Genomic DNA, 13042 nt, shown 5'->3' with positions numbered 1-13042 from the left:
TTTTACCCATAAATTGTGACCACAGTTGTATCTAACTCACTTAAAACTGTGAAGGGAAGCAAATAATGTTTTAAGTGCTTCTGGGAAGTAGTCAACAATGCAGCAAATGACACATTCAACACTAAGTTGAAGAGCTTCTGTGCATCGGAGCTGACCGTAAATGTTCCGGATCGGCTTATTCAAAGCACTTGATTTGATTATTGACATGTGGGACAACGACTCCTGAGTCACAGCCATCCATGAAACAAACAATTTTCTCTTTTATTTGATTTGTGTGAAACTACAGGGATTTTTATAGACTATGCCGGAAATGTTGGGAGTTATTGGACAGATTTATTGATTTAATTGCTGCCGTTACAACACAAGTTTTGCCTTCCATCCATGGGCGTCAATCGGGTACGGCAGCTGCCACACCTTGGCTCCAGGGGAAAATGGAAATGTTCGTTTTTCTTTTTTAATTAATTTATGGAATTACTCTGTGTCAATTTGTATTGATTATTCTATTATTTAATACATATAAATGAACTACAATTGAAATTCTGAACAACACAATCAATTTATCTAAGCATCATCTTCCCCAACACTTTGTATCCCCTTTTGAAATGTGGTATCTCCCAGCCCCCCGCCCCTCCCACGAGATGATGTTATTAGCGGGATTTGTTGTTTGCTAATTAATGTAAAATATGAAAAGGAAACAGGAAACTAGATTTATTTATCACCAAAAGAAGGGCAGGTGATGATGGGTCCAATGTTGCCCCAGCGGCGGAGGAAGGAGGAGCAGGTAGTGAAGGCGGGATTCAGGCTGTTAACGAGGCTAATGCTAATGCTAACAGGGAGACAGAGACGAGTCCATTGTTATGTAAGCGGGGTGTGAGTGAGACTGCATTTGCACACAGATAAGCTACATAGCAGACTTTTGTGGTGATTATTTGCTGTATATTTATTGATTGATACTGTAGTCATGTGACTATAGTGACCTCGCCGTACCTTAGCTTTGGCTGAATTGACGCCGCTGCTTCCATCCTAAAGTTGGTAAAAACTGAGTGCATTGATTGGGTTTTGGGTTCACCTCTTGCTTCCGTGTGTAGGCTGAGTGCTGTTCGGACCACCTCCACTGCTGCTATGAGGGGACGGTGTGCGATCTGGTCCATCAGAGATGTGTAAATAAAACCGCTTCCCTGCCCTGGATGAGGCGACTCCCACCCAATCAGGCGCCGCTTGAGTCTCAGGTAACACAAACGCAGGGTGTCGTTTTACCTCTCGTGTCTTTTTGCTTTATTTTTTTTTTCAACTGAAATCGAGCGTTGGGCTCCGACAGGCGCCGATTGTTCTCTTGACCTCAACCTTTAGACATGCAAATGTTATTGTCTGGAGAAAGTGGGTCACGCAGCACTTTTGAGCCACGTTTCTCCCTTAGATTGTTCATCCTTCCTTTTCTGTAAAGTTTATCCAATAGAACAAGCATGCAGACTTCCTTGTCAAGCCCTTTTAAAACCAAAGTATGAACAAAAACTAACTGACACTCATGAGCTCCACAATAGAAAAAAAAAAGTGGTTGCACTTCCTATCGTTAACATATCGATGAGCACTACTTAAGTTGCAGCTGCTTTTGTTTCATACGACCTATGACACAATTTGGAGCCTCTAAAATAATAGATATCACCATGAAACTTCCTCAGTTAATTACTTACACAAGTATTGAAGAAGAAAAAAAAATGTATTACAAGTTTTTGAAATTTGTATGTTTAATTATGCAAATTAGGCATCTCATTAAATATGCACAAATTTGCATATATTTCCAGTAGATATATCTGAACATATTTTTATTTTGTTTACACACAAAATGAAAAAAAAAATTACAGAAGGATTTCAGGAACTCTGCTTTGATTACCTAGGAAATCATAATATTTCTTAGGTAAAACACTACAGGTGAATAGGGTAACATTTTAAAATAATAGATATCACAATGAAACTTCCTCAGTTGATTTACTTACACAAGTATGAAAAAAATGTATTGCAAGTTTTTGAAATTTGTATGTTAAATTAGGCATGTTCTCATTAAATATGTGCAAATTTGCATATATTTCCGGTAGATAGATCTGAACATATGATAAAGCCAGGTGCAAAATAAATTTTGGGATTTCAGGATGTCTGCTTTCATTACCTATCAAAATATACTATCCATAGCCTAAAAAACATAGATTTTTCGCCTTTTTTTTTTTTTTTACTATATTGTTACATAAATCAGATCAGGAATGATTTATTAACAAATCCTTCTGTAAATATCTTCAGAATAGTGCTAAGTGTATAACTGGGAAGTTTGGTGTTAGTAGGTGCTCCATAGGCTGAGATATTTATACTGGAAAAATACAAAAAACAGATTTTGAGAAAATGCCATTTAAAGATTTAAATAGGGGAATTGAATACATTTGTATTAGAAACAATTGCTCAAAAACAGAATACATACTCAGGCCCTTAGTCATGATAATATAGAATAATAGAATATTATTGATATAGAATACAAGCTCAATGATGCATGTATAAGATGGTCGGTAAACTGTCATTAAAAGTCGGTTTCATAACGACAGTTTACGGTCAGATGTGCTGCTTCCATAGCCTGGAAAACCAGCGCCAACTGCTGGACGGCAAAATGTTTTGCCTGCGGTTGGGTCTGGCCTCGATCCACTTGTCATTTTGAAAATACTGCCCTGAATCTGGCAGATGGCAACTAAACCAATCACAACGCAGAGATGTGTTTTGAATCAACGCGGGCGGGCCAGAGGGTTCTGGTGCGGGGTTTTGAGGGAGTGACGACAGAGCAGTGCGACGTTGGGCAGTGGAAGCGAACATAGACAAGCGAAAGCACAACAAGAAAGATGGCGGCGGCAATGGAACAGTGCTCGTTTGATTCAGCCTTGGCACACAGCCATTATAACGAACAGCCTTGCCACTCTGTATTAAGCCCCATTGTACCGGCTTTTTGGCTGCAGTTCCACCAGAATTCCACTGGGAGCGTCGGTGGAGACCAGAATGAATGGGGCCCAATGGAGCTAGATGCTACAAATGGTCAGTGTCACCTAAGTCTCCTCAAGAGCGCTCAGATTTGAATGTAGTTTCTGAGAGCTCAACATGGGTTTCAAGTAAAAAATCTACTGAACGAGTACATATATCGCTTTGATTTCTTACTGGTTGGCTTCTTGTTGTCCACAACGCGCTAGCATTGTGCTAATGACAGCTGGTCGACCAGCTATGTATGACGTCATATACACTTCAAATCCTTTTTTTAAGCAAATGAGTGGCTCTAAAAATCTAAAACTCAGCCATGGGTATTTTCTAAACACCCTCTTTCGAAAACAACATTCGAATTACTAGAGAAAAAATTATATCTTGAGATAAGGGCACGAAAGGGCGTATAGCTCCATAGGACTCCATTCATTCTGGTCTCCAAAATTGGGCGCCCCACGTGGAAAGAGGGTGGAACTGCAACCAAAATCGCCTCGTTGGAAACCGGAAATGCACCGTGAGTGGCGTATCTGTCCTATTATAGAATCTGTGCTTGGCATCAGTTTTGGAAGAGTCCCCTCCCACCAAAGCTTTCTGTCGCGCTTACTACGTCACAGTCAGTTGCGCTGATTGGTCAGAGCGTTGGCCTATAGGCACAGACGCGGTTTGAAAGACAACGGGTTGTGCTCATCAACAATGTTCCGTTGTATCCATTGATCGGTGCCAGACTAAATTAGACATCCAATCCATTTAGGCTGGTTTATCAGGCTACTGCTTCCAGCTAATTTAACAGAATTTCTTTTTTTGCGTCTTTTCTTTGAAAGTTGTTATGGGGCGTTTTCGGAGATAAACATTTTGAAAGAACACATGTCGAAGGAAGTAGACGGACCACTGCATGAAAAATCCCTGTTTTTTTTTCCTGCCGTGTCTCGCCTGAAACGGCTGTAATGTCTGGTTGTCTTGACGCTGAAAGCGTTGATATGAAGGAGGAGGAAACATTTTTATCAGCATCTATGAAGCAGAACAAAGAAAAGTTTGGGTGTCATTTCATTAAAAAAAAAGCTGCCGGATTCATCTGAAACTTTCCGAGTCGGCTCGGCCTCACAGATTTCCCTTCATCCTTCAAGCCCTGAAATTCAACACATCCACAATAAAACTGTCAAAAACTAATGGAGGGATGTCGGTAAACTTCATGTTTGATGTTCTGAGTGGGCTGAAGACGATCTCAGTGGTTCCTATCTGCACTTTTTCAAGAGCGAGTGGGCAGATTGTCCTGACATGTACTGATAATAAAGATTTATCCAGAGGCTGAACGCCGTTCTGTTCTCTGAGAGATAACCGACGGTTAAACACGGTCATTGATAAAACTAATCAGAACAACTAATTCTCATTATTAGGATTATTATTAGTCTTCTTCATATTCAGATTGTCTTCTATCTTCTGTGCTGTGAAACCTCTGCAGATGGTCCAGAACACGGCGGCGCGTCTGGTCTTCTTAGCTTTGATGTTTGCTTATTGTTAGCTTTGATGTTAGCTTGTTGTTAACTTTTATGTTTGCTTATTGTTAGCTTTGATGTTTGCTTATTGTTAGCTTTGATGTTAGCTTTGATGTTTGGTTATTGTTAGATTTGATGTTTGCTTATTGCTAGCTTTGATGTTAGCTTTGATGTTTGGTTATTGTTAGCTTTGATGTTTGGTTATTGTTAGCTTTGATGTTTGCTTATTGTTAGCTTTGATGTTTTCTTATTGTTAGCTTTGATGTTAGCTTGTTGTTCGCTCGATGTTAGCTTTGATTTTGGCTTGATGTTAGCTTGTTGTTAGCTTGTTGTTAACTTTGATGTTTGCTTATTGTTAGCTTTGATGTTTGCTTATTGTTAGCTTTGATGTTTGCTTATTGTTAGCTTTGATGTTAGCTTTGATGTTTGGTTATTGTTAGCTTTGATGTTTGCTTATTGTTAGCTTTGATGTTAGCTTTGATGTTTGGTTATTGTTAGCTTTGATGTTTGCTTATTGTTAGCTTTGATGTTTGCTTATTGTTAGCTTTGATGTTTGCTTATTGTTAGCTTTGATGTTAGCTTGTTGTTAGCTTATTGCTAGCTTGTTGTTAGCTTATTGTTAGCTTTGAATGTTTAGCTTTGATATTAACTTATTGTTAGCTGTGATGTTATTGACATGAAGCTGTATGACATCCCATATCAGCAACATCATTTCTGAACATCTTCTTACCCCCTGCTGCGTCCTGTGAGCAGAGTTCCAGCCTCGTTTTGGTGTTGATGAAGGTAGTCCGGCTAGTTGGCTGGGGCCACAAAAATAAAGCGTTTTTCCTGGAGAACGATTTTGTGATGCAAATGTATTACTCTGTTGAACGCATATTGTTTTGAGAAGCAAAACGCTTTATTTTCAGGACCCTAGCCAACTAGCCGGACTACCTTCATCAACACCAAAGCGAGGCTGGAACTCTGCTCACAGGACGCAGCAGGGGGTAAGAAGATGTTCATAAATGATGTTGACAGCTTCATGTCAAGAGGCGAACTGTCCCTTTAAAGCTGCGGCGGCATCTCATTTCCAAGGTTGTGCTGCTAACAGTAAAAGATTTATGATTTGCAGATGGTCAGCAGCCGTTTCCTCGGCTGTGTTTGACCGATTTGACTCTTTGAGTCGGCAGCTTTTAGGTGAATCTGTAAAGTTACTGATCAGACCAGTGCTGGCCGAACATCGGTGCCTCTGTGGGGACGGTCATGTAGATGATGTGGTTTACCACGCGGCCTTATCACGTGACTCACATCTTAGTGAATTACACGCCTGAACGAAAGCATCTCCACAAATGATTTGATTCACAGTGATGAGATGAGAAGGTTAAACTCTTATTGCTCTTCTCTAATCTTCTCCACGCCTTGTTTTGTGTGTGTGTGTGTGTGTGTGTGTGTGTGTGTGTGTGTGTGTGCGCTCGTGTCTTTGGTATTCGCCGGCTGTGATGTGTGGCGGCTGCAGCTCGAGGGGAAAGTAAAAGCCGTGATTTGTCCGGACCAGGAGTCCGAGTGTCCGGATGACACCACATGCTGCCAGCTTCCTGACGGCTCCTGGGGCTGCTGTCCTCTACCCAAGGTGACAAACTTCATCTGTTTCATCTAAAATACAAAATAACTCCCTCCATTGGCTTCCTGTCCTTTATAGAACTGATTTTAAACTTTTAATGTTTGCTTTTAAAGCTTTTAACGGCCTCGCCCCGTCGTATTTATCTGAGCTTTTAACAGTCCTGGTAGAGCTCTGAGGTCAACAGATCAGTTTCTGCTGGAAACTCCAAAAACAAGTAAAACAACAAATAAAAGACGTTTTTGCTTGAAATAAGCAAAACAATCTGCCAATGGAACTAGTGAAAATCTGCTTGTCAAGATTTCTTGAAATAAGATGTGATATTTGGGACTTTTGAGATAAAAGTGATCTTGAAATTAGTTTAAAAACTTCTTCAAATGTCAAAAAAAGCTTGTTTCATATGATGTGTGACTCAAAACAATTTGTTTTCAAGACTTTTACATTTAACAAGATATTCCAGATGTATTGTCTTCAAACAAGTCCCTATATCTGGCTGAAATGGTACTTGTTAGGCAGTTGTGTCTTATATTAAGTGTAATGAGATATTTTGACTAGAAATGAGACAAATATACTTGATAAGACTTTGATTTTTGGGGTGACTGAGCCTTTTCTAGGCTAAAAACCTACTAATTTAGGATGGCTTTTAATACCCAGTAGTATGATGACACTATTATCTTAATCGATTTTGTTGTATTTTATTGCTTTCACTGTTCTTTTATTGTTTTTATTTGTTTTTACTTCTTCTTCTCTTTATTTATTACCTGCTGTAAAGCACTTTGGTACACCGGAAGGATCGTCTGTAAAGGGCTGTATAAATAAAGTACATTTACAATTAAAATCACTCGAACACGAACCGCAGAATCTCCAGTTTCTGATATCTGGTCTCATCTGAAGTCCCAGTTGGAGACATGAGGGCAGATATGGGATCAAATATTCCTCCAGCTCCTGCTAATTCCACTCAAATCAGATTGTACTTTGTGCTCAGAATAAGCTCTGACATAGAAACATGGAGATTCAGGAGGGTAAACCAGAGCAGAAAGCAACCACGAGTCGTCTGAGAGGCTTTTATTCATTTTTATTAAACCGTCTATACATTTGTATCCTCCGTTAGCCCTCGAGTAGTTTTCCTTTGCATCCCGTGTCCTTGACTGAGCGTAGTCACTGACTGTCAGAAGGGATTTTCTTCTCTCTGCAGGCGGTGTGTTGTGAGGATAAGCGTCACTGCTGCCCTGAGGGAACAACGTGCGACATTACCCACTCAAAGTGTGTGTCTTCTTCACTGGAGTCCTCCCCCATGCTGCAGAAGCTGCCCGCTAAAAGGATCGAGAGCAAACCAGGTTGGAAACTCCTCAAAATGCATATTTACAGGGGTGGAAAGTAACAAATTACATTTACTCTCGTTACTGTAATTGAGTATTTTTTTTTTGTTTTTGTTTTTTTTTGTGTACTTTTACTTTTTTGAGTAATTTTTAAAATCAGTAATTTTACTTTTACTTAAGTAAATATTGTTGGAAGTATTTTACTTCACTACATTTTAAATAGCTCTGCTTCCAACCTGTGCGAGCATGTACAGGTCAGATAACCTCACATGAAGCTAAATAACGTTACATGCAATTAATCATTGATCAATTCAATTTATAACTTTACTCAATCATGGTATGTTAACGTCAGTGTTAGCAGCCAGTTTTATAGTGCTAGTTAACGTTAGCTAACTTGGTAGTAAGCTAGTAAGCTTAAGTTTAAGCAATAAAATTTGACTCATTCCTTAATTTCACACACATTTATGCTAATATAGCTTATGAGTGTATTATAACACATTGAAAAATGCACCAAAAAGCTATTTTAAGGCTTTATAACAGTGACTGCTGACATGTTCTTCTCAAATTGATTGATTTGATTTTTTTTAATTTATTTGTTTATTTAGTAATTTATCATTATTATTAGTTAGTAGTAGTAGTTTTTTTTTAATAGAATTGGTATTATTGTTGTTGTTAATACAATCATTGTAAATATTTAAAAAAAAAAAATTTGAGCTACTCGACTAATGTGAATTTCCCCCATTGGGGGATGAATAAAGTATTTTTCTATTCTATAAAGTTTTGGCAAATAAAAAATCTTCTAGTATTGTTCTATTATTGGGTCTCTTTAAAATAAAACCAAAGAGTATGGTCTACACTGACCCTGGAACCAGAAAAAACCCCAAGCAAGCAAAAATATCTAACTTCCTGTCAGTGGGTGGAACCAAACCAAACGTGTGCCGCAAGCAAAAGTTGAAAAAGGTTCTGATTAACTTCATTTGTGAAGGCCTTCCTGCTTTTAAAGAACTAAAGAAGTAACTAAGTAACTTTTACTCGGAGTACATTTTAAATGAGCTACTTTTTCCTTGAGTAGATTCTTTTTTGGTACTCTTTCCTGCATATTTATGTCCGGATGAAAGTTGGTGGAAAATCATGATTTTCTTTCTCTGTTCTTGATGCTTTTGTAGCTTCTGCTGCCGGTTCTGTGACGTGTCCTGGTGAAAAAAGCAGCTGCCCGGATGGTTATACGTGCTGCCTTTTACCCGCCGGAGACTACGGCTGCTGTCCGTACGCAGAGGTGGGTGCGACTGATAAATCGCCTTAAATCAGGGACCTGATTCGTGTCCACTTTGGATCTCAGACATCAAGGTTTTCATCGTTTTGTGAGTCCAACGTGAGCATTTCAGTGTTCAAAGCCACTGAAACCAAAACACATTATTACTGTTCATGAAAAATGGCTTTGATGTTGGTTTCTGAGGTTATTTTTGGTGGCTCGAGGTAAGAATTTTGCTGTTGTCTCCTCCTTTTTGGGGCCACAAAGGAAGAAAATAAGACGGGGGGGGAAAAGCAAAGACAAACACTGTCAACTTAAAGGTGACACATTATGCCGTCTCTTACATTGAGATGTAAGAGACGAGCTTTGGTCAAAAAACCTGTTGGTTTAAGCACAGTGGCCCCGATTAAAAATCCTCTCCTGAGAGCTTCTAGTGATGTAAGCAACCTTCTCTGTAAGCTAGCAGAAGATGCTAGCAAACAATGCTATCTCATCAACAGTGATGGAGATGTACACAGCGTAACTCGTAGTAATGCATGTGTACCGTTAATTACTACATTTAAACATTTTGGATATATTAACCTCATTAAACACCTATATTTTTATCAGAAACATGCTGATAATGTAGCGTTAGCACACCGAGAGTGAGGAGAGGACCGGTGTTGTGTTGGAAACACACCTTATCCACACAGCTGCAGGTTGGTGAGTTACAGAACGGAACCGTTCAGCTAGAAAGCTTCAGCTAACAAAGTAATGTGGGAACAATAATGTTCATCTTTCAGAAAGGAGCAGCAATAACTCCTTAGAAGCTGGTGTACGTCACCTTCATAAGCTAAGCTGTTAGCGTTAGCTGCAGCTAAAGGAGAAAATAACTCGATAAATAAACCAGGAGGAGCTAAGCTGTTAGTGTTAGCTGCTGCTAAAGGAGAAAATAACTCGATAAATAAACCATGAGGAGCTAAGCTGTTAGCATTAGCTGCTGCTAAAGAAGAAAATAACAGCAATAACTCCTTAGAAGCTGGTGTACATCACCTTCATTAGCTAAGCTGTTAGCATTAGCTGCTGCTAAAGGAGAAAATAACTCTAAATAAACCAGGAGGAGCTAAGCTGTTAGCATTAGCTGCTGCTAAAGGAGAAAATAACAGCAATAAATAAACCAGGAGGAGTTATTTCTCAGAAGCTTCCATTTCCCTGCTCTGAAGTTCAGGCTCTGAGAGTTGGAACTGATCCCTCTTTGTGGCTCAGCTTCTTCAGGCCAGCGTTGAACTGGACCGAGTTGTTAAAACAGTGGGATGAAAAGTGGCTGCTGCACATCCACAGCCTTTAGCTAACTCTGCTGGAACATTAGCCTCAGATGGAGTTTATTCATTGGGCTCTGATATCCTCTGAGGCTGCTGCTGGATGGAAGATGCATGCTCCTCAGTGCAGAACATTTCCACCAGAAGCTGGCTTCATCCGTCCAGCAGGGTGGATGTGAGTGGGCGGGGCTTAGCAGAGGAGGCGGGGCCAACTTAAGGAGCGACGTACTTTGGAAATGAGGAACTTTCAAACTAATCTACACTTGCTGGTGACTTTGAACCCTTAATATATGCTCCCAGAAACAGAAAAATGGTGATATTTCTATCATAACCTGAAAGGTTCATACACTATAAGGCTGTAGTGTTGCTTAAAAAGTCTTTTCATAGTTTTCCTTCTTCATTACCGACACGGGGCACAATAAAGCGGCTCATTCGGGTCATCCATTCATTACTATAATTGCGAATGCAATCTTTCAACTGTAACTTGAAGGCAGGATTTGAGCTGGAATCAGTCAGTGTGACCTGAATAACAAGATTAAAGAAGTAGCCATTAATAAGATGTATTATTAAATCACTTCCACAGTGGCTCACAGAGCCTTCCTGGAGGTAGTTTAGCCTGATCGTGTTGGATGTGACGCTGTAACCTGCTTGTTGTTTGACTGAAATAAAGAGTAATGATGAGAAACGGCTTTGTTTTTGTTTCATATGTAGTTTTCACATCGACATGTTTTGATATCTGAATCATGTGCAGGCCACGTGCTGCAGCGATCATCTCCATTGTTGCCCTAGCAACACAATATGTGACCTGGAGCATGGCAGCTGCAAGTCTGGTGAGACTCACATGCCACTAATGAAGAAGGTCTCTGCTAAACCCAATGACGGTAAGCTGCCCCCACTGGGGGGGGGAAAGGGCAGATTCTTGCTCTGATGTATTTTGGTTAATGTGTTTACGTCATGCTGGGAGAATTAAAGCAATACAGATGTAAGTAAATGGATGTTTTGAATCATTGGACCCTGTGTTTTCCACAGTTGTGTGTCCCGATAAGGAGTCGGACTGTCCCGATCTGACCACCTGCTGCCAGATGACCAACGAAACGTACGGCTGCTGTCCTCTGCCCCACGTAAGTACCCTAAAGGATAAAACTTCCAGATTTACCCACGTTTACAGCATGTTTCTGTATTTGGACTGTTTTTATAACTCACTTAGACTTTAGATATGTGGTCAGTTTAACATCGGCTCACAACCACGGAGGGAACTTTGTCTTTAATGAGTCTAAACTGAATATCTTTGAGGCTGTGTTCGAAACCGCATACTTCTCCTACTACTCATACTAACTTTTTGAGTTAGTATGCGAGTTTGAGTAAGCGAGAAGTTCCCGGATGCATACTAGATTCTCCGAAATGTTGGGTATGCATCATGAGGTTACTCCTCATACTCAAACTACCCAAGATGCAACGTAACGTGACGTCGCCGATCGTCATTTCCTGTCAAAACGTCAGTTTCAAGCTAGCTACAACGAGGGTAGGTTCACTTCCTGTTTTCAAAACAAAAGCACCAATTGTATCGTAATGGCTTTCCCTATGATAAAAGGCAACGGGTATTTTATTTTGTGAAAATAACAGGAAGTGCGTTGCTCGCTACGGCTAGCTTTAGTAGCGCCGAATTCGTGGGAACAAAATTGTAAATAGCCGGTATTTTGTCAGGTTTTCAACACGTTGGGGATTTAAACGACTACTTTCTCACCTGAAAATGTTTCAAATGTTGCTAAAGTTTACAGAGCTTAAGGGAAATCAGCTTCAGGCCGGCTGATTTCGGCTCGGGCAGGAGCGAAATGCATTGTGGGTAAATGCTCTGCATATTGTCTGATCGATCAGTATGCGGTTTCGAACACAGCCTGAGTCTTAAATTGTTAATCAAGTAAAATCCTCATGGACTCTGGGAATATCTGCTGGATGTTCTCTATTTTTAAAGAACCTTTTTATGCTAAGCGATGACTAGTATAAACGATCTGATTAATAAAGACGCTCACAGGGGTGATGTGGTGAATGGACGGAGGGTTTTGGTGTTTTTATGAGCTCCAGATTTCTGAACTACTTGAAGTTTATGGAGGAATTTATGAGTGAGATGTATAAAAGAAGGGAGCTGAAGTAGTCGATTCGGGAAAGGCAACATCTCAGCTGATGATGTCACACAGGTGAACTTTCTCAGTAGATCACATGGACAGAAACTCTCAGCCAACAGCTCAACATCTGGGGTGCAGAGATGCTCCTTCTCAGTGATATGTCCAGGATTACAGCATCTGTTGCTAACCAGCTCTGTGATCCTCCTCCTTTACTGTTACCCCTCTGTCTGCAGTTTCTGTCTGCCCCTACAGTCTTAAATCTGAGGGGCCCCAAACTCGTCCATTTTATCTGCCAGTGATCTCACTCTTCCCATGATGATCAAGGGAAGAAAAAGTTTAAACTTCCTCCTCCTTTCTCTCCATTTTTGTTCCCGCTCTGCATCCCAGACGTCTCCTCTTCAACTCTTGGTTTGGTGTCTTATTCCAGGCGTTACTCGGGCTTTGTGAAAGCTCAGTTGAGATCTGCTCCAAGCAGATTAACAAATTTCTCGTTGCCACGGTTACGCATCATAAAAGACGTAAAGAAATCTGTGTTTTCATCATTATTTGTATTTCTCAATTCCACTTGTTGGGAAAATCGCATCGATTTGGAAACATTGCAGTCTAGTGGCGGCATGCATTGTGGGAAATGTAGTTTTTGGTCACTGCACGTATTTAACTTATTTATTTTTAGACGATCAGATCTTTTAAGTTCTCGCGGGCCACATAAAATGACGTGGCGGGCCACATTTGGCCCCCGGGCCTTGAGTTTGACACATAGGATCTACACAGATCAGTGTTTGACTCGTTTTTCTCAGCATACCAATGTCTTCATATCATCGGTTCAGGGCCCAAACGGCATTTTAAGGCTGCGTTTGTGGACGCTCTTTCCAATTTCCAAATGCTTTTTCAACTGGGATCTATGACAACACCCAACAATGTTTAGGATTTAACTGGTGCAGCGCATTGGGGGGG

The 13042-nt window shown here is 40.4% G+C and overlaps 1 protein-coding gene across 2 annotated transcripts in view; it reads left to right on the top strand.

Annotated features, from left to right (window-relative positions):
- Positions 1–13042, top strand: part of grnb (granulin b) — a 28286-nt gene that overhangs the window by 2601 nt on the left and 12643 nt on the right. For both annotated transcript variants that reach the window (XM_075457567.1, XM_075457568.1), the window contains exons 4-9: positions 1089–1229; positions 5995–6108; positions 7292–7433; positions 8582–8691; positions 10717–10846; positions 10995–11086. In XM_075457567.1, coding sequence (XP_075313682.1) covers positions 1089–1229; positions 5995–6108; positions 7292–7433; positions 8582–8691; positions 10717–10846; positions 10995–11086 — 729 coding nt within the window. The remainder of the gene's footprint in view (positions 1–1088; positions 1230–5994; positions 6109–7291; positions 7434–8581; positions 8692–10716; positions 10847–10994; positions 11087–13042) is intronic.

The sequence above is a fragment of the Odontesthes bonariensis genome, chromosome 23, assembly GCF_027942865.1.
Source record: "Odontesthes bonariensis isolate fOdoBon6 chromosome 23, fOdoBon6.hap1, whole genome shotgun sequence".
NCBI classification, from domain to species: Eukaryota; Metazoa; Chordata; class Actinopteri; order Atheriniformes; family Atherinopsidae; genus Odontesthes; species Odontesthes bonariensis.
This window is presented reverse-complemented; position numbering and strand designations above follow the sequence as displayed.